General features: G+C 38.2%; 1 protein-coding gene across 2 annotated transcripts in view; it reads right to left on the minus strand.

The window, feature by feature from the left end:
* The window catches only part of UNC13C (unc-13 homolog C), a 471,320-nt gene that overhangs the window by 287,593 nt on the left and 161,960 nt on the right, over window positions 1-21,767 (minus strand). For both annotated transcript variants that reach the window (XM_031672763.2, XM_072962394.1), the window contains 3 exons: window positions 18,784-18,862; window positions 16,522-16,593; window positions 4,247-4,466 (listed from right to left, as the gene is read on the minus strand). In XM_031672763.2, coding sequence (XP_031528623.1) covers window positions 4,247-4,466; window positions 16,522-16,593; window positions 18,784-18,862 — 371 coding nt within the window. The remainder of the gene's footprint in view (window positions 1-4,246; window positions 4,467-16,521; window positions 16,594-18,783; window positions 18,863-21,767) is intronic.

Consider the following 21,767-nt stretch of genomic DNA (forward strand, 5'->3'; position numbering starts at 1 on the left):
CCAAAGCATCTAAATTTCACGTGTCTGCACAAGCTAAATGCTAGATGGGCGCCAATGACATGCTTGAACATAAAAGACAAGAGATCAAAGAGACTGAGAAAAATAATCCTAATCATAGCTATTATTATTATTTACTATGAACATGCATAAATGCTTGCCTGCATTTGAAGCTGGTGAATCCAGAGGGAGCAGGTGGTTAGCAAACCTGGAAAGTCTGACACTGGGCCGTGTGTCTCCCTAAGAGTGTTGAGCATGAGAAACTTCATTGCTTTTCTTTTCTATCTCAGTAAAGTCATGTAGGTGGACCTGCCTTTGACGCCTCTGTTTTTCTTTCCCATGAAATCATGTAGGTGGGCATAGTTGGCATTTCCTACCCTTTCCCTTTAGCTGCTTTACAACCAGGGTAATCTTAACCCTCCTCTTTTAACATGCCTTCAATCTTTCAAGGTACAGATCTACAACTCCCCCGTCTTCAAGTCAGCTGCCTCCTTTTTCTTGTAAGATCAAAGCCACAAACACCACACGATTTCTCACAAACAACAAAGGACTGGAGTTTAACAAAAGGGTAATTGGAGGAACACAGATCTAGCATAGAATCATCTCCCACTTCTGTACGTGGCCCCGTCACCGACGGTGGGAGAACGTGGGCAGGTAGCCTCCTTTCAAGGAACTGCCACCTTCTAGAAAGTGACTTCGCTGTCAGTAAGCTCACAGCCCCAAACCAGCAAAAACAATTGTTCCCTTCCCTCCACCCATACCAACCCCACCACATTCAATCATCCAACTTTTAGGAAATACAAACTTTTAGAACAAGTTTAGAAATCTCTGCCTACCAAAAGGGGCAAAATCAAGAATGCACTCTTTCAACTGTATGTCAAAGCTACAGTATCTCATGAACATTTTGTTGATACTCACTTTCTCAAGACTCCCCAGTCATTTCCAAAATGATGTATAGGGATTAGGAAAACAAATTAATCATAAAAAAAAGTGGGGGGCCCAATTACAAGAACATTTTTACTATGTAGGGAAAAAAGAAGAAAGCAAGGGAGAGATGGAAGAAAAAAGATCTTTTTGGTCTTACCATTCTCAGCTACATAGATTTCTTCATATCACTTAAAAACAAACAAAAAGAAAACAAACACAAGATTTCTCTTTTTTTCCTCTTTTTTAAAATAACCTGACACCTGGAAACCTGGCTGACATGACTGGTTGACACTGTGGTCGGAAGCCAGCCAGGCTAAGTGGCTAAGTGGCTCTCCAGCTGGGTGTTAGCAATCTCGCAGGACACCAATTTCACACAGAGTCCCTCTTAAAGCAAGACAAACGAGCCCACTTTATCATTTTTCTTAACTGTTGATGAAAACAAGGTCACCGTGCAACCACAAAATACCAAACATCCCTTCTCCTGACTGAACTGAGTGACTGCTCTTTCTTTAGGAAATATAGCTATCAGTCTCACTCCCGTCTGCTCTCCTGGTAGAAAAGATTTTTTTAAAAGATACCCCATCATGGAATTGCCCTCACTTCCAGACAACGCCCGATCCAGAGGAATCCTGTGCTTTCTAACACCCTTTCACTGAGACACCCTGTGGTTCACCCTGGTGTACATTCTCCATCAAAGCAGTAGGTAATAAACCGAACTTTTGAAACCGAAGGTATGTTCCTGGCGGTCTTTAGCTGGAGGGCATTCACAAGTTTATTAACTCTTTTCGCACATATGGGAAAAAAAAGTGCTCAGAGAGGTTTTATAATATTCTACGAGTGACAGGATTAGAAGCCAGATCTTTCTCAAGTAGCTAAAGACTATGAAAAAAATACACTGATCTCCCTTGCTTTTTTGCATAGGTTACCTCTATGACATTATGTAAGGCATACTCACCCTCTGCCACTCAACTGTAAACTTTTTTCTTGTTTTATTCTGAGCATATGTGTATGTATATTGAAAGGCTGCACTGTCTTCAGAAAAGAATTAGCAAGATAATATGAGCTCTAGATATCTAAAGATGATTACCTTCAAGTATTTGAAAAGCTATCATACACAATAGAAGTCAATTTATTAAATATTTTCTCCAGAGACAAGATCTGGCTTAAAGGATAGAAGCTGCCAAAAGGCAGGACTTGGTTCAAATTTTAATTCATAAGCTAGAATTTTCTAGTATAAATTAAGCTGCTTGCCAAGGTGTTAACTTTTCTCTGTAGGTGTTCCAACAGAAACTGAATGACCATTCTGAGAAGGTAATCATAGAACCTCCTTACGTTTACAGGACACTGCATTAGCTATATTTCCAACGCTGATTTCTCTTTTTATTTTCTTCTTTTGTTTCTGTTTCAGTATAGGAGGAACTATTTCACATAAGGTGTTACCATTGCAAACTTCTTGCTTAAAGCAACGAAAAGAAAAATTTCTGAAGAAAATGTCACCAATTTTGTAGGAATAATTTTCAATTGTATTGACAGTTACTGTGGAAAGTGGTAAAGTTGTATTCATATGCTACCAAAATCTCTTTCTGTTCAATGTGACAGTATGGGTTTTAGGGAAAAGTAAGGTGTTACTAAGGAAAATGTCCCCTTCCTGAGGCATAGAAACCTACCCTCATTTTTCTGCATTATTTTTGATTCTTGCAATTTACACGTGCATTTTAATGAATTACTTCAATGAAAAGCTTGCCTGATTTATTTAACCAATATCAAATAATGCTTGCTGTCTTAAGAAATGGAAACAGACTATGAAAATGTTTCTAAAGTTTAATGAATGGGTGGCATCTCTCTTCTCTAAAGGACTGAAAGATTGAGCTCATTAGATGTGATCTGCATCAATTTTTCTTTAATGGATTCAAGCCATTTGTTTCTAGATGGCAATACATTTCCTACACGTTTTTTTTTTCCAAAATGTCACTACCCCAGTATGATTATTTCTTAAGATGCCTGTTCACAATTCTTTTCACACAGGTGGACTGAATTTTAATTGTGTTATGAGATTTTGCAAGTAAATTGGCCAAGTAACACTGTGTCAATCCCCCTTCCAATTAGTCTTTCCCAAATATATCTTTATTTGTCAAAAAAAGAGGCACTATTTTGCTTTTAAAAACACATGCATTACCATTAACAATCTCAATCTGATCTGACTGTGTTGGAAGAATTCTAACCAGATAGAGCAAAGTGTAGAATGTGTGTGACCATTACTACAAGAGCCAGCTGTGGCAGCATTTCTGATTTAATTTTTATTTTGATGTTTTCCCCTGCCCTCCTCAATTTCAGACAACTCCTGCCCTTTGCATTGACTGCATTCACATAAATAACAAACAGAGGGGACAATATTTAGATGTGAATAAATACATTATGTGAAAATGAAAATCCATGATTAAATAAATTTCTTTTGCAGTGAGTTTTTTTAGCTATTTAAGGTCAGCAGACACAACCAAACAAATCCAGCAGTTGAAAGTCAAGAATATGTATTTTACAGTGTGATGTTTTTGCATTTCTGGATCTAAGATAAAGTGTATCAGTATAAAGGATTTTTTTGTTTTTGGAAATGGAAAATTTAAGATTAAGCTGTCATAAAAGTCAAAGTGACATCTACCTATTCAGAAATGTAAAAGAATGGGGAAGGTCATTAGTATTCATTGAGCATCTACTGTGTGTCAGACTCTTAGGATAAACTATTTCATTTAATCTAAAAAAAAAAAAACCCACTGAAGTAAACTGTATTATTCCTGTTTATTTGGTGGAAGAAAATGAAGCCCTGAGAAGTCAGAAAAACTTGTTCAAGGTCACCTTTCTGGTAAGTCCGATGTGTCTTTGACACACAAGACCTCCCAATTCCAGGGCTGCAGAAAAGCATGGCTCCTTCAGGCAGCCATCAGACAGGTTTGGAAAAGAATGCCAGTTGCTTCAATGACCAGGGTGTGCCTCAACCCCTGTTTGAGGGACACGACTTTACATATACCAACTTACCACATAAGGCTGTCACGAGACAAGATTGAAAACAGACTGGAAGTCACCTGGAACTTTTCTACTTGGTCTGAGTGCAACTGAACTCCAGGCACTCATTCTGGGGAATCAGAAAGTGTTGAGTTCACCACTGTAGGAACACACCATCAGCCGTGAGACTTGATGGGCAGTGCATCTCTGGGGGAGCATTAGGAGGGAAATGGGTAGGATTTGCTGAGAATTAGCAAGAGCTGAAAATATGTAGGCTGAAGGCAGGCTCTGCACAACCGCCTCTTCAGCCTCAGCGTGTACTTACTCTGCAAACAGTCAGCATTTAGGAGGTCCTGACACTTTTCGTGGCACTTCACTCCACACTCCAGACACTTCATGCCTTGCCGAGCGATGCCCCACAGGAGCCCTTCACACTCGTAACAGTAGGTAGGTGTTGTAGCTGTCCAGACCTCAAAATTGTGTGGGGTGGTGGAGGACATGGGGTAGATCAATGCCTGCAAAGTCTTCTTGAAGACATGTATTTTCTGCAAAGATGAGAGAAGTTACCAAAGCAAGCCATATCAGTTAATCTGGAGAATCTGAACATAAAGCAAACCATTTTACCACTTTTTCGTGAAAATGTGCTTTTGAGGGAACCCCTTGGTTGCTGATTTCAGTAATAATGGCCATCATAATAACTCCACTGGGCCAGTGTTCTAGGGCCCAATTCAGTTATCTGAGCATGAAAACTCTCTGATGTTCAGGTAAGACTGGATTCTACTGCTGCGTAGGCTTCTTTTAGCAGCAGAGAGCTCTGGTAACTTGATAATGCCTACGTCCCTCTATCCTGTGAACTCCATCAAGGCAGGGATGAACAACAGCATGCTCACTGCTGTATCAATCCTCAGTGCCTAACCTCGTCTCTGGCTTGAGACAGGGGAACAGGAAACATGAATTGAAAAAAGTAAAAATGAAAAAACCGCCTATGGAATGGGAGAAAATATTTGCAAATGATGAAACCAACAAGGTATTAATTTCCAAAATATACAAACAACTCATATAGCTCATATAAAAAAAAACACAATCAAAATAATGGACAGAATACATACACAGACAATTCTCCAAAGAAGACATTCAGATGTCCAACAGGCACAGGAAAAAAATGCTCAACACCGCTAATTACTAAAGAAATGCAAATCAAAACTACAATGAGGTCTCACCTCACACCGGTCAGAATGGCCATCACCAAAAGGCCAAAATAATAAATGCTGGAGAGGGTATGGAGAGAAAGGAACCTTCCTACACTATTGGTGGGAATGTAAATTGGTGCAGCCACTATGCAGGACAGTATGGAGGTTCCTTAAAAAAGCTAAAAATAGAGTTATCATATGATTCAGCAATCCCAGTTCTGAGCATATATCTGGAGAAAACTCTAATTTGAAAAGATACATGTACCCCAGTGTTCACTGCAGCACTATTTACAATAGCCAAGATATAGAAACAAACTAAGTGTCCATCACCAGATGAATGGATAAAGATGTGGTACACACACACACACACACACACACACAAATACAACAGTACTCAGCCATAAAAAGGAATGAAATAGTGCCCTTTGCAGCAAGATGGACAGACCTAGAGACGATCATACTAAGTGAAGTAAGTGAGAAAGAGAAAGACAAATATCATATCACTTACATGTAAAATCTAAAAAAAATGATACAAATGGACTTATTTACAAACAGATACAGTCTCACAGACATAGAAAACAAACTTACGCTTACCAGAGGGGAAAGGGGTGGATAAATTAGGAGTTTGGGATTAACATGTACACACTACTATATATAAAAGAGATAACAACAAGGACCTACTGTATAGCACAGGGAATTATAGCAATATTTTGTAATAACCTATAATGGAAAATAATCTGATAAAGAACAGATATATATATAAATGAATCACTTTGCTGTGCACCTAAAATATCGTAAATCATCTATACTTCAATAAAAGGAAGGAAATTATTGCTATCCTTGGTTTAAGTTGGTTCTTAGTGGAATTATGAAGTAATAGAAAATATTCTCAGTGCTGACTTTAACCCTCTAGAAACATCCTCACCCCTCTTTTGTATCCTACCCAGGCCTCTCCTTCTGGGTTCTGCACCCTCTCTAACACTACACCCCTCCCCAGTCCCAAAGCACACTTCTACAGATCTTGCAGCAGGGGACTGCGTTCTTCCCCTACCCCTTCAGAAGGAGCTCATCAACTAACTCATAAGAAAGCATTAGTGGTGGGTAAGGGTTAAATGAGAGCCTCTCCCATGGTGATTTATATTTAGAAGAGAGATAATTTTTAAAAGCACATTAAAGCCATTGGTGGGAAGAGCCAACAGACCTGAGTTCCCCAGCACAGGCCCTATCACACAACCTTTGCAGTGGGCTTTGTGAGGCAGGAGCTGCCTTCCACATGCCTAAACAGTGCCTGTCCCTGTCCGTGGGCATAGCAAGGGTAAAATACATTTTTTGTGTGAAATGAATGAATGTTGTTACTTAAAAGTCTTAATCTACAGAGAGACTTAAACGATCTAATCCACACTTGCCTGCTCTACCTATCATAATGTATTGAAGACCAAACTGTGCGATGGTAACAAATGCATTCCAAAGACTTCAAACCCTAAATAAATACTAAGTATTAGTGTCGACAGTGGTGACTTGCTTAGATGAGTCTTTCTGTTTGCTTCTCCTAACCTACTATGCAGGTGACTTATTTCCCACAACTACCTGATGCATAATGAATGGTTATTTTCATAAATCCTGCAGGAGCCTAGCTGATAAGTCCCCAGAATACGTCTAGTAATGGTACATGGAGGTTCCCTACCAGGAAATTAAACTTTACTATGATTTTTTTCTCATTTTTGTACAGCAAGATCCAGTCCTACTATCATATGAGCATCTGGTCAAAGCTCTTTGTATTTCAAGTGAGTCTACAGAGCAACAGTATGTTCAAAACATGGGAATTACTCAAACAGAAGACCTCCTCCTTAGGGTTGATATAGACAGAACAAGTGGATCCATCATTTTTCAATAAACAGAGTCTGAATCACTAAATCCCTTGGTTTCATTCCATAATGAAGATGTCCTGTCTTGAAAAGAACTTCTAAGAGTTATTTTATAATTACAAGTACGTATTTCATCTTTGTCTTCTTTTTACTGCCTAGCAGAGTGATATTCAATCTCATCAAAGTGAAATGAATGATTCTTGACATAACAGATTTACCATCAGCTCTTCATAGACAGTTTCATGTTCTAACTGAGCTGAGGGGCTAGGGGGCTGTGAGGTGTATGTGTGTGTGTGTGTGAGAGAGAGAGAGAGAGAGAGAATTTTTGCTTTAACTAAAAAATGAGAACGGAATTTAGGTATATTTGTAATCGTGTAACTCGTTCATCTTAGTAGGGGAAAAATAATTCTAATGCAATGGAACACTGGGTAGGAAAATAACAAAGTCTGTTTTTGAACACAGGAAAAGTGAGAAATACAGATTAACTTAGCAGAGTTGGCAAGGTGTGGTTTTTGAACATGGATGTATCTTCATAATTTAAGATTAAGGAAATGATTAATATATTTTATCTAATCTCCTATATCCATCTTCTTTTTATTGAACTCAAGTGATATATAGTCAGTTCTCTAAATCCTTGGGCTATAGTGGGAGTAATAAATGTAAGAAATGCCTGCTACAAATTAAACATGCTGAAGGAAAACAAGCAAAAGACAGTTCTGAACAGACAGCTGAGAAGCTTTCATGGAAATGCTTGGTTTGGTTTGGTAAGAGGCATGGTCCATTTCATGAAAAAAGAGTGAAGCTAATTTCAAAAGATAAGAAACATGGAAAATTCACTAGACAGCACACCGAAAATCAGTTGAATGGGGCATTGAAATAAGCAATAACACATAAAAGCTATAGAAGCTGGAGAAATACACTAGGTAATTCACTAGAGGTTATACATCCCCAGTCGCAAGGAAACAATATGAGTTTTTTTCATTCTTGATTTTTGGAATATGGAAAAATGTTTATCAAAGCTGAAAACTACTCTAACATAAATGGCATATGAAAATATTTCTTTCTCCAGCAAAGCACCAGATGGAATTATGGTCAGGAAATGAACAGCTAAGGAAAGCATGTAAAAGTATATCTCATAAGAGGGAGATTCTTATGTCTCAGGGGAATACTGCACCTTGGGGGAAAGAAGGTGTAGTTTTAGCAGTAAAATAAGACCAGATCAATTAGGATTATAAAGATGTAGAGTAGGGAGTTTTTGTGGAATAAGACAAAGACAGGATAAGGGGCACTGAGTAAAAATAAAGCAGAAGAAAGCAAAGGGAAAGCCTAAAATTAGTCATGGACCACTGGAAATGAAGTCTATAACTCACCTTTAGGAGTTGGATTAAAAGAAAGAGAAAAAAATATATACATATACACACATACACACATTTACAACAGGCAGAAATAATTAGGTGCGGCTAATAGCATGCAAGCTGATGTGAAAGGATGGGGACTGGGTATGTTATCAAGAGAGTCTCTGGTCTTAGTAAACCAGGTACCATACGTATGGAGAAGGTGGTCCAAAGAATAAGCAGAGTCCTAATTACTAGAATTAGGACTAAAGGACAGAGTGGATTCAGCAATTTGGAAGACTTACTGCTAATCTATTTTAAGTGTTTCTAAACTTTTCAAACCTTCTACAAACATATGTTATTTTCTAAAATGTATGTATGTTCTGATTAAGAAGAAAATATATGCTCCTTGCAAAAGTAATGTATAAACTAATAAAACACTAAAGGAGAAAAAAATAAAACAATTTAATTTTTCACAGTTAGGTATGATTTGATGCACGTTCTTCCAGTATTTTTTCTGTTCCTAGCCAGGATATCACACTTTTGCAATGAAGTAAAATGAAGAAAATCCCCCAAATTATTTTTATATTACTGAAGCGATTCTAGAATATAAGGCAAATTTTACTGTGTTTAGACACTGCTTTAATCTGCAACAATGAGAGTAAGGAACACCTTTATGGAGGTAAGGCTTTACGTAGCCCAGTACAACCTACGGACCACAAAGGGGAAGATGCTCATATTTTAGACATATATTTTGTTAAAAATTCCTGCTCAAGAAACTGGAATGTAAAGTGAGTCACCCTAATATGTCACTTTTTGAACAATTAGGACCCTGGAAGGGAATGAATTGCCTTTCCTATTGATAACTATATGGGGAAATTACAAGAAATCTAAGAAATAAAGTAATCAGGTCTCCTGCCAAGAACAATTGCCAGCGTTCTGGAGCCACCAAAATGCCAATCTAGCAACTGTTCACACTTATAACAGGAAAAAAGCTCATCTGCCTCCATGTGCCATATACCTTTTCTCTTTTTTTCCCCTCCTATGTTAACCAGTGAGTTAACTAAGGAAGTTCTATTTTTCTCTTCATCCTGTGGGCTTTGCTCGCAGGATTATGCAAACCATCTCTTTCTTATAATCGAAAATAATCACATTTTGATAATTCTGAGAAAAAAATAAGCTTTTTGTTTTTCAAGTGTATTTTGTGTACTTGATGTGTGCTTTTTAGGAAAAAACAATCTATTTACTGTCCTCTAGGTATCACCTCGCTATTTATGGACAAAAGCATCAGAAAGGTTTGCACAGCAAAGATTAGGTACAATGTGGTCTTTGAAATTTGTTATAAATATGAAGACAGAACCATGGTAGAATAAGTTCCTAAGTGGAAAAAACAGACATAATTTCATGACAGATTTATTCAAACCAATCATTACATAAGATTGACTGCAGAAGCTAAAATTACTCAGGTAAATTTTTTTGTAGCAGGAAGTGCAGAGACTAAAAGTTATGTGTCTATCCGTGGAAGACAGTAAGTAATTTGTTTTCACTCAAATTGTTTTATAATAAATACCAATTACCATTGACCTAAGTAACTTATAGGTTGAGTCCAAATAAAGAGGACAGAACAATAGCAAAATAAATGATTTGATTTAAGATAAGGACAATATAGAATATGCACTCTAGAGTACAATGTGGTTCCACGCCAATATACAACATGGAACTTGATCTGATAACAAATTAGGATAAATTTGTTATAAACTATAAGTACTCGTTTATTCTCCAATTCAAACTTTCAATGAAAAAATATATATAGAAATAATGAAAGTGGTGTGAGGTGAGTAATTTATTAACCATAAGAGGCCAAAAATAATGTGAATTTCTCCAGTAAGGGAAATTTTGGAGACTGTAATGTGGAAAGCCTAATTCTTACCAGTTGCGGCAGAGACTGAGTTCTTATAAATCTTCTGACAGAAGCCAAGAAAGAGTAGGAAGATGGGTAAGGATGTTACATAGGGAAGGGAAAAGGTGGGGGGACCATCCCTCTTAAAGGGAACCCATCCTACTGTTCTCTTGTGCAGCCAAGAAAGACAATCATGGAGCCATGGAAAGTTGTGTGGTGAAAGCAGTTAATAAAAATAACTAATATTTACTACCTACTTATGTGTCCAAAATGTTTGAAGTGCTTTTTATTTGTTACCTCATTTCAATCTCCCAACAACCCTCTAGAAATATTAGTATGCTCTCTCTGCATATTGGAAAACTGACCTGGCAACCTAGCAGACTAAGGTGATAGAGCCTACTGGGTAAGTGTTAGAAATTTTGGGGTTTTTTTTTTTTTAACTATGTAGAAGAGCTCAAAAGAAATAGATTCACCAGGTGTCCAAAAAAATACATAAAGGAAATTAATGACACAATTACAAAAGTGAATTCTGTGGAAATCTAAGTGGTATGCTTGCAATGTGTTAAACTCCCTGGGCTGAGCACTTGGGGTTTTCAGACCATTTTCACACATGACATTTAGACTTGTCTTCTACCAACGTGAGCGTTGAGGGTAGTAATCAGAGCCTAAGCATTTTCAGACCTTTATATATTTTTTCAGGACAGAATTATTGATTAACTTTATAATCTGAAAAGTATTTTTATTAAGCCTTGAAAAATATACCTACTATATTAAAATAAATAGTATAGATAACTTTAATTTATTTAATGGAAAACAGGGAAAATAAAGAAAAAATCTACATAATAGAAGCCTAGAAAAGAAATAAAGTAAAAAGGAGAGAGTAAATTTTTTAAAAGTAATACAACTAAGCTCAAATTTATTATGATAAATGTAAACTGACTGAATTAACCTGGAAAAAGACAAATTCTTAAATTGAATTTCAAAATTAAGCTATCTGTTGCTTATGAGCTACACACAAAACACATTAAGATTTAAAGAAAGGGCAATAAAAACTTCTATCATGGAAGGTGTAATTTAGTGTAGCTGTATTATCATCACACAGAATATTTTTAAAGAAGAAGTATTTAAGAGATTAACAGGATTACTAGCAAAAGTTGAAAGAAACAATTTATCAGGAATATATAAGTTCCAAAACTCATGCACTCAGAAAAAGCTCACATGCGATATCTACAAAGTTCATCAAGTACTAAACCAGGAAACAATCCTCAATTAAATACCAAAGACTGAATGTACAGTCCGGGTCCTCTGAATACAAAGCAGTAACAAAAATAAAGCCCTTATCTTTGGAAGATTAATGAAAACCCTTGTAAGTAACTAATGAGTCAAAACATTAATCACTGGATCATTTCATAATTCTAACTCAACAACAATAAAAGCACATATAGCAAAACTTGTATGATGCAGCTGAAGTGTGCTGAGTGGAAAATGAACTTTTAAATGTATACATGTTACAAAAGACAAAAAGAAAACTAAGTTACAACACACAAATGTGGTAAAGATATAAACAAAAGCAGTAAGTGAACGACATAAATTCTTTGAAGGTTGGAAGGAGAAAGAAAATGAGGAAGGACTACGTAAGGAGTGGAAATCTCTTTTTAAGGCTGAGTAATAAATACACAGATGTTTCTATTATTACTTATCCCCTTTCTTTGTGTTGTAGACATTCATTCATATGTACGGAAAAGTTAACAGCAACAACAAAAATTGACAAACTATATATTCAACTTAAGTTGGAAAAATAGCTTCAGGGTCAATACAAAGAGTAGAAGATGAATTTAAGTAAGACAAGAGCAGAAATAAATGAAATGGAAAACAAAGAAACAACATGGAGTCAGAAGAACAAATGGCAGAGACTCTCTTGCAGTACTGATTTTATGAAAGAAAGAAAAAAATGCAAATAGTTAATAACAAGATGAAAACACCACAGCTCTTGCAAATAATGATACAATTATATGAACAGCTTAATGCTATTAAATTTGTAAATTTAGAAAAAAGGACAAGTTTCTGGAAAAAATTATCAAAATTGACTCATGAACAAGTGTTTAAAGAACATGCATAGAATTCTTACACTAAATAAATTAAGGAGTCAAATGATCACTCTAAAAAAAATTGTAAGATGGCTTTAGAGGTAAGTTTTGTCAGTCTTTCAAGGTTTAGAAACACTTACTCTATGCAGATCAGCTCAGAGAAGTGACAGAAAGGAAAGCTCCCCATCTTATTTTATAAAATTAGATTATACTTGATGCCACAATCGTTCAAAGACACAGTAAACCACAGGCCATTTTACTTGAATCGAAGTGCAAAAAATCTTCCATAATTAGCAAACATACGGGAAAAATCAAGGCCAAGGGAATTTCAGTAACTCACCCAAGTTCCCACAGCTAGTAAAGGGTAAACTGGACCTTTAAAAAACATCTTTTTCACGCCAAAGATTGTGCTCCGGAAGAAGGACAGAAGGATCACTGACAAACGCTACTTGTAAACACGGGACAGTCTTTGTAGTCGGAGTCATTACTGCTGACTCCCAGGTCAGCGCTCCCTGGAATCCGTCCCTCAGCTGCAAAGGCGACAGGGAGGCACTGGGCTTAGCATGTACTCTGGGGACCTCACTGTGAGTCCCTGACCCACGGCCCTAACTGCTACTGCTCTGCCCAGCCAGACTTTCCTTTTACTTCCCACTCACTGCGAGGCAAGTATACTTCCACCCCTTTAAGCATCACACGAACAAGTCTCAGGGAGGCAAGGCGTATTAAGACGCGAGCTTTCAAAGGGAGTAAGAGGTAGAGCTGAGATTCAGATTCAGGCCCTATCACCTCATCACGCGCTTATGTGGTTTGAAGGGATTCCTGATCCCTGAGCAGGAGAGCAGGAGTCCAGAGTCCCTGGGTGAACCGTGAGCCTGCAGCTTCCTGACTGAACCCCAGGTACCAGAGAGCTGTTCTGACCTGCTCCGTCCTTCCATGTACCTTACAAGTGTCATGATAGGAACAGGGCCCAGGTCTGCTCGCTTGATAACTCCCACAGTCTCTTTCTTGTCAGTCCCTTTTCTTTGGCCTGAATCCTGTTATTGGAAGGACCCCTACCATCCCAGACACATCAACCCTTACTGAGAATTGACGCTCCCTATAAACATAGCATTAGAACAGCCTCCTAAACATGGTCATCAACCCGGACAGAACAGTGTTCTACAGTCTCTTTTGAGCTTAGTGATTTGGACTCCTCGCTCTACTTGAGTTTCCCCTAACCATCATCTAAGCCGGTCTTAGTTTAAATACTCCTGCGTGGCAGCTTCCATTATGAGCTATGGCAACAGTGGGTACGAAGTGTGGTATCTCAGCTCCCCTCTCACTATAAGGATCACAACAGCAGGAATTTGTAGTTGAGTTGTTCTCTGCCTTATTTCCCAAATCTGAAACAATCCCTGAAACACAGCAGACAGTCGATTAGTGTTCGTTGAAATACTGAATGGATCTGCTTTGACTGCCCCACTGTTGAGTCCAAAACCTAGGAAACCACCACTGGGAAAGCAGACACGAAGCTGGGCAGCAGAGTGCCGGCAGGACGGCTGCTGTGGATACAGATGTTAGATGGTGGTCCTGCCTTGTGTTATTAAACCAGATGGGAATTGTCAAGAACTACAGCCCTTAGGCCTTATTAGACTTAGATTCCCAACCAGCCCCAGCAGCTCCTCGTGGTGAGCTGGAACTTGTGATGGATGGGGCACCCAGCAACGCTTCCCCCATTGACAACAGAATGCTAACAGAGGCGGTGCTGGCTGGCCCACTGTCACCTTGTATCAGACTTTATAGCCCTTTCCTTCCTTAGAAGAGATGACTGAGTTTTCACCACACATCTCTTTAATTAAAATAAAAGTGCTACCATTTTCCACACGGCCAAATCTTTGTTCTTCACGTTAAGGCAAATATTTCGTGCTTTCACATTCAGGGTGCCTGGGACTTGCGGCACCAAGACATGGCGATTATTCACTCCAGCATTTATGTCCATTGCCCATGTAATGACTTAATGTGACAGCTTGTCAGGAGGGACATTTCATATGCCTGTTGTACTAAAGTCAGTTTTCATTTGCTTTTTGAGACATGGGCTCCCAGGAAATGGGTTCTAGGAGTTTTAGAGCTCTACAGAGTTTTGGATGGGCTCTATTCATCCACCTGACACCCACACAGAAAAATCTTTTCCAGAGGCCTTCTGAAACTGAAGAAATAACATGGTACTTTTAAGTAAACGCGGCAGAGGAGATTAATAGCCAATTTAACCCTAAAGTGAGGGTGTGCTTCCTGCAGAACCTCAGGAAATGTAGTAGTAGCATTCCTTGCATTTCCATCGCTCTCTTAACTTTTCATAGGAAGGAGTATTTGTGCCTCAAACGCAATATCACATCTAAAAATATAAGAAAGGAATAGTCTAGTCGCTTATCAATAAAACCCCCCACTGCGATGATATCCTCAAAAGCAAAAGACTGGATACTTTGGAGATTCAGTAACCAGTATGAGGCTTTCTCATCTACCAGAGAAGGTTTACTCTCTCATTTCCAAACTATATATCTAAATATGACATGGCATCACAAATCTAATAGAGAATAAGCCCCTGGGAAAGCAACCGCATTTTTCAAATCCTGTGGCACAATACAAAATGTTGTGAGCTTGATTTGCAAATGTTAGCCATTATATCTAGCAGATTAAAAGGAAGTTTCTTCTGTATAGCACAGGGAACCATATTTAGTATCTTGTAGTACCATAATGAAAATGAATACCTGTATGTGTATGCACGACTGGGACATTGTGCTCTACACCAGAAATGGATGCATTGTAACTGACTGTACCTCAATTTAAAAAAATGTCGTGAGCTTGCTGGGGCACCCAGATATTCAAATGGGCATGTATTCTCGCTAATGTTTATGGGGCTGAGGGGGCCTGCTGATAGAGATCTAAGAAAGGTTGGCTCTTGGTGGAAGAGGGCAATGACAGGAAAAAGAGAATGAGAAATACTGATATAAATAATGGTGTTTAAATGTCATGTGGAGAGAAATTTAAAACAGGTAATATCATTGGCCAAATCACTATTCTTTAAGACAGACAAGCCTCTGAAGTTGGGGGAGGTAGAGTATGTTAGTCGCAGTAAAGGTGGGCCCAGATAGACTGTCTTGGATAAAAGCCCCAGCAGAGTGGCTGCGCAGGATGGAGTTACCAGGCACAACATCCACTGCTCACTGGAACCGCCTGAGAGGTGTTTTCGTTTTTGTTTTTGTTAAAAACAAACAAACAAACAAAAAAACCTTCTATCCAGGATCTACTTGAAGCCAATTAAATCAGAATCATGGGAATGTGACCCAGGCATTGGTAGGTTGTAAAGCTCCCCCAGGTGATTCTAATGAGCCAAATTTAAGATTCCCTGACCTAGATATCTGCAAACTACTTGTACCTTCTCTTCATGTTGGTTCTTTCATTGAACAAGAATTGGCAAAGCATCTATCTCAAGCCAGACAGTGTGCTAAGCAAGAGGGATGAAGGTACTTAACAAGAAAAACAAACAAGATACAGTGCTACCCTCATGGAGATCAGTCTAAGAGGAAAGGCTTATGCAAAATAATCAAACTGTAGTAACAGAAATAATTAAAGCAGCAGCTTATAGTAACTGTTTACGGTACCCTAGGCTGTGCAGCGTATTAAACGTTTTTTCTCTCTTATTATCCTTAATCTTCTATCCTATTATCCACTCACTATATGGATGAGAGAACTCAGGTGCAGAAAGTTATGTAACTTGCCAGATATAACTGTGCTAATCAAGGGGTACAGACGGGACTGACCCCAAGCAGCCTCCACTCTTAACCCTGCTAAACCATACTCTACTATGGAGGGTGTGACTAAATGCTAGAAAAGCCCAGAGGAGGAAAGGAATAATTGAGCCAAAAGGGGAGGAGAGTGTCTAGGAAAGCCTCAAAAAGGAGGCAAAAACTGAACTATAAAAATTCAGCAGGATTTTGTCACAGGTCAACTGTATGGGGATGAAGGAACATTTGCACGGACGGGAAAGTGCATGCATATTTGATCAGCGGAGGATCATTTGTACAATAGCGAAGCTGAGGCCTGAGAAAATTTGTTTGGGTTCAGACTTTCCCCACATTCCCAGTTATTCCTAGGACTTTGGAGTGAGCATCCCAATGAAGGGGCCCCAGCAGAATGCTTTCTCCAGACTATGATCAATGCATGGTTGGTAACTGACTCTGCACCTACCAGTTCCTCGTTGTTAAGTGATGTCCTAATCACCATAGCGAGCGAGAGTCCAGATTTCCGGGCAGCCAGGGTCTTAAAAAAAAAAAAAGAGTTATGAGTTACTGGTACATGAGGTGGCTGCTATATACATATCGCTCAGCAGAATATGAAAATAATGACCATCACTATTTGTTTTTTAGTCAGAAGGGAACTACCATTTTCAGTAGTCAACCAATTCATCCAGAATATGGATTCACTGACCATGAAAGCTGAAAAAGCCCCTTTAGATCATCAGACCTAGGCCCAACATTTTTACAGATGATAAAACTGAGGCCCAGGAAGGCAGGCTGCCCAGCCTATGGTTTCTAGACTAGCAGGAGGTTTCTAGAGCACTGTTTTCCCCAAGATGATCATGATCACATTCCTTCACAGAACGTGACCACTGATACAGAGCCAGATGATCTGTCTGACAGCCTCGGATCACAGTTGGGACAAGGTGATTCTTGAGCTGTTCACAGTTCCCAGAAACATTCCTCTATATCTAGTCAGGTATTTTCTTTCAAGTGTTCCATTTTATCAACTGACAATCATCATTCCCAGATTTGTTTTCTTCACTCAATGCTGGTAACTTAGGTGATTTTAAGTATGAGTCATGCCCCTTTCATGTCCCCTGGAAAACAGAACCATTATGCTGTTCCCACCTGAAACAGGCAATATAGTAACTTGACAGTGCTGTAGAGAGTTATGGAAATCCGAAGTCCTATATGAGAATATTAAACCTTCTCTCCCATTAGAACAAAGGGAAGTCATAGTGGAAAAATGTATCTGGTCAGAATTATATCTCCTTGGAGATACAAAGCCACTGCACTCAGTTAAAGACAGTCCTAAGTGAGGAAGTCACTTTCCACCCATCTCCAGTCCTACCGTGTAAACTTATCGAGGGCTCACCTCCAAGGATAAGCTTCCATTTCTGACAACTATGTTCCAAAAATTATGTTTTTATTCTATTTCAGCCTGCATTGGCACCTGCTGTTTACATAAGCTGGTCTGGCTTTTAGAATGGAACCAGATGTTATATTCCTAGAGAACCCAAACTTCTTATTCTTTTATTTCTCTGTTTGCCCTTCTTGCCCCCTTTTATCCCAGGACCTGATGCAGTGTACATTTGAGGAGACTGCCAAGTATTAATCAAGTAAATTGAAAATCACTCACCATGGCCTGAGGAATCCAAGTTTCAGAGGAAACAAAGTATAAATAATTAGATATAAGACAGGTGAGAAAAAGAATAATGTCAAATAAACTGAACATTTTAAAATAATGTCACACTATAATGGGATGAACCTGAGCTAACTCAGATGTATAGCAATATGATGTTTTCCAGTATAAGATCTTTCCAGGCAAGACTGTATGTTTCCTATTTTAAAACTAAACTGATGGCCTTCAGATGAAGGTTTTCTCAGCAAAATTAAAAATGATATCAAGAAGTTGTGCTCATTGTTGCTAAAAGGGAAATTTTAGCAATAAATTATTAAGCAATAATAGGAATAAACCATCAAGAATATGTCTCAAAAAATGAAAAGAAATAAATATGCCTCAAGAAAAATATGAAAACATTGTGGATGCTAGAAAATACTTGTTTTTCATGTTGATGGGTATTTGTTTTCAGAATTTAATACAGACCATTATAAATTCTTTTCATCTCCAGGTGGTCTCTAGCGTATTTCCTTATGGGAAAGTTTGTTATTCAGAATTATGTTCAAGGATAATAAAGGTTTTAAAAACTCGGAAGCCATGATTTTCTTTAGATAGTGGAACAGCTTATTTATTTGGCTAGACTTGATCTTAATATAAGAGCATAAAGAATCGATTCATATTAGCTGCTGGCTTTGTGAAACAGTAAAGTCTTCTTCAAGGTGAAGAAGCTCAAATTCGGCCTCCCAGTGCAAGTTACACCTGTGGTCACTCACAGCCGAGCACATCAAGCCCAGAGGCAGCCGCCAGCCCCAGCGCTGTGTGACTTCCTTCTGCTCGATTACAGGGCCATTTTAACTCCATCTGTAATTTCAGCTAATCCCAAAAGCTGTCAAAAGGTTAGAGTTATTTCCTCCATCTAATAGATTTTAAAGAAATAAGAAATAAAACACTTGCAGGAATCCAGCTTCTGGTGTGTTTTATTCTATGAAACATTTACAGGCTAGGCATTTAATGAAAAGGGCAATACGACAGCTAAGAAACACCAAGATGACACATGCAATCCAAATGAATTAAACAGGAGTGACTCACCACATCTCGTACGATGGGCAGAGTTTTCTTCCTGCGGAGATCTGGCATGCTGTCAATACCGTAAAGGCCCCGTCCAGCTCTGAAAGAGGGGAAAAAAGGAATAATTTCAATGGGTAACTGACTCCCTATAAGAAAGAGTGCACTGTTTGTAGTAAAAAAGGCTGTTGAAAAGATTAAATGATTACATGGTTTTCAATCAGTTCAGAGAGCAGCAGATTCAAGGTTCAAGGACCTTGCCCAGTGAGAAGGAGAGACTGACTACCACCTATAGGGATGACCTGCCTTCTTGGATAGTTCCATACATTGAAACTTCAAAATACACATGGCCTGGCCTGACATACGTTTTATTGTATCACAGAGAGGATAATAAAAAATCATTAGGGATATGGAAATTTGCACCTCCATGGAGGAAACAGAACCAGGGCAGTTTTGTGGAAGTATGGTCTGCCTGCAATGGTAAAGAGATTATTTTTATTGTAAAAACACTATTTTTGTGATGTTACAACTTCACAGATTGAACTCCAAAGTGGCATCTCCAGATCTTCAGACATTTAAAATATTAGCAACTTCCCTGATATCAGAATTGCCACTTATCTGAATTTATCCAAAGATAAATGCACAGAATTAAAATAATTAGTTGTTCAAGGATGTTCACTGCAACTTTTTTTGTAGTAGCAACAAAAGTTAGGTAACCTAAATATCCAGCAATGGCATGTTGACTAAATGAAGTACAGTACATTATACAATGGGAAGAATGCAGTAATTAAAGTAAGGTAAATATCTATGTGTATATATGAAAAAATAATAACATGCTAAGTGAAAAAAGCTAGTTTGCATATTATTAAATTTAGTATTACCCCATATATGCCTGTGTGTTTAAATATGCATAGAAAATATCTAGAACTATATTCATCAAATTGATAAACACAGTTACCTTTGTGGAGCAAAACAGTAAGAGAAAAAGAAGGCTCTCCCTATGTTATAAATGTGACAGTGTTCAATGTTTTTAGCATAAGCATGTGTCACTTTTGGATTTATAACTGTTTCATAAAATAGTATTTATGTTTATTAAAATGAGTTTAACACATTTAAGCTGATTTTTTCTTGCATCAAAGCTAGTCTGTTTATACAGCCACAAAGGTGTTAAAATCATTGATGGCTGCTTCTCCTTATGCTCACTTGAACTACAAAATTCCAGCTAAACCCCAGCTGAGAGTCAGCTTTTTCACTGGGAACAACACAATTCACATCGGTGGGTGTCAGCTGGGCAGCTCTGCCACTGGAACAGTCTAAGACAGCCGATAATAAGTTATCTGCACTTTATCATCCAGTTGTCACTGATGCAGAGACTACGCTTCATTCTTGCTGCATAACTTCACAAATGGAAACCTCTGTCTTACTGGATCTTTCTTCCTAGCTGCAATCTTAACTCTAATACTGCTAGTTGTACCAATTTGGCGTTCTTGGACATTCACCAAATGTATCATGCAGCTCATGTAAAATAGAGCCAAAATATTAATAAAGATACAATGGTAATAAATAGTAAAAATGTCGTAACTTATGTTTGAAGGTGAGGATCAAATGCAGTAAGAAATAGGAACTATTAAAACTACTGCACATGGGTAAGAAGGCCGTCAATAATGAACAGATTCTACTTAAGGTCACGCACTTGAACTAACAGTTACCTTTAGATCATAAATTGCAGGACAAAAGTAATCGTGGGGCAGAGATCGAGAAAGAGGAAATAAAGAAGAGGGGGAAAGAAAAAAAAAGATAGGAGGGACGACAGTGTGTGTGATAGGGAGAGAGGACAGTTAGGACCCTGTCTACCACTGAAACTTTGAGAAAGGATACATACAGCTCTCGTCCTCGTCCAGAATAATGCCAGTGACACTCTCTAGGTCAAGGGCTGTGACAGTCACGGTGATAGTCAAAGATCAAGCACTGTGATCACAAAAGAATCATTGGTAGCATGCTCTTAAGAACTGCAAAAAACTGCAGAGTGTAGAAGAGGGAAAGGCAGTGAGCTTTGTTTTTTTTTCTTTCTCTTCAACACGCATCTTTAGAAAGACTACTACTCTCTCACTATAACATCTTGCTTCCATCCTGTCCTGTTTCCACATTCTCCTCCTCTCCCTGCCTGTTTGTGCTGGACCCTCACACAACCCGAACACCAAATATGTGGGAAAAGGATTATGTGAGTGGATTTTTAAAAATTTTTTCCAGTTTCACTTGCACCAATCAAAGGCTCTGATTCCAAGCAGTTTCTACTTTCTCTCCTCTGTGAACAGAGTTAACAATGGCACGAAGAAAACATCAATAAATGTCTTTCCACCACATTACATGGCAATCATACTAACCAGCTGCCTCCAAGTGTTTTGAAATGTTTTGACTTCAAAGTAATGTAACTTTAATTCTTTTTAAAGAAATGCATTTGATTGTGAAAACGATTGAAACAGTGATTTATAAAGTGCAAAGTTTTATCTAAATGAATGGTGTGTTTTGTTCCATCACAAACAAATGATTTATTTTCTTTATGTTTTCCTTCTCATAACTTAAATTCCCAAGCCCACCTAGAATTTTGAGCAATTCTGTGTATTCACAAATTCAGGAATTAGTTGCACACAGATTTTCTGGAACCTCACACTTCACCCTTATGCTTGCCTCATCAGAACAGAGATATCCAAGGACACAGGCCAAACATGAGCACAAAACAATGAGCCCCAGTTAGAAGACACAGATCAAACCTCATCTCTGTCCTACTTGAATTTGTCATTTAATTTCATTAAACCTACATTTGTAATTTGTAAAACTGCAATGCATTAAAAACGTTCTCTTAACCTTCACAGGCAGTGCCCAAAATGTTTTTCATGGGGGTATATTTTCTTATAATTTTACATTTTCACCATTACTATAAGGAGTTTATACAAACATATACTTCAATGAGCTTATCTATCAAGTAATAATAAAGCTTTTATTTCAAA

This window comes from Vicugna pacos, chromosome 6 (assembly GCF_048564905.1).
Source record: "Vicugna pacos chromosome 6, VicPac4, whole genome shotgun sequence".
Taxonomy (NCBI): domain Eukaryota; kingdom Metazoa; phylum Chordata; class Mammalia; order Artiodactyla; family Camelidae; genus Vicugna; species Vicugna pacos.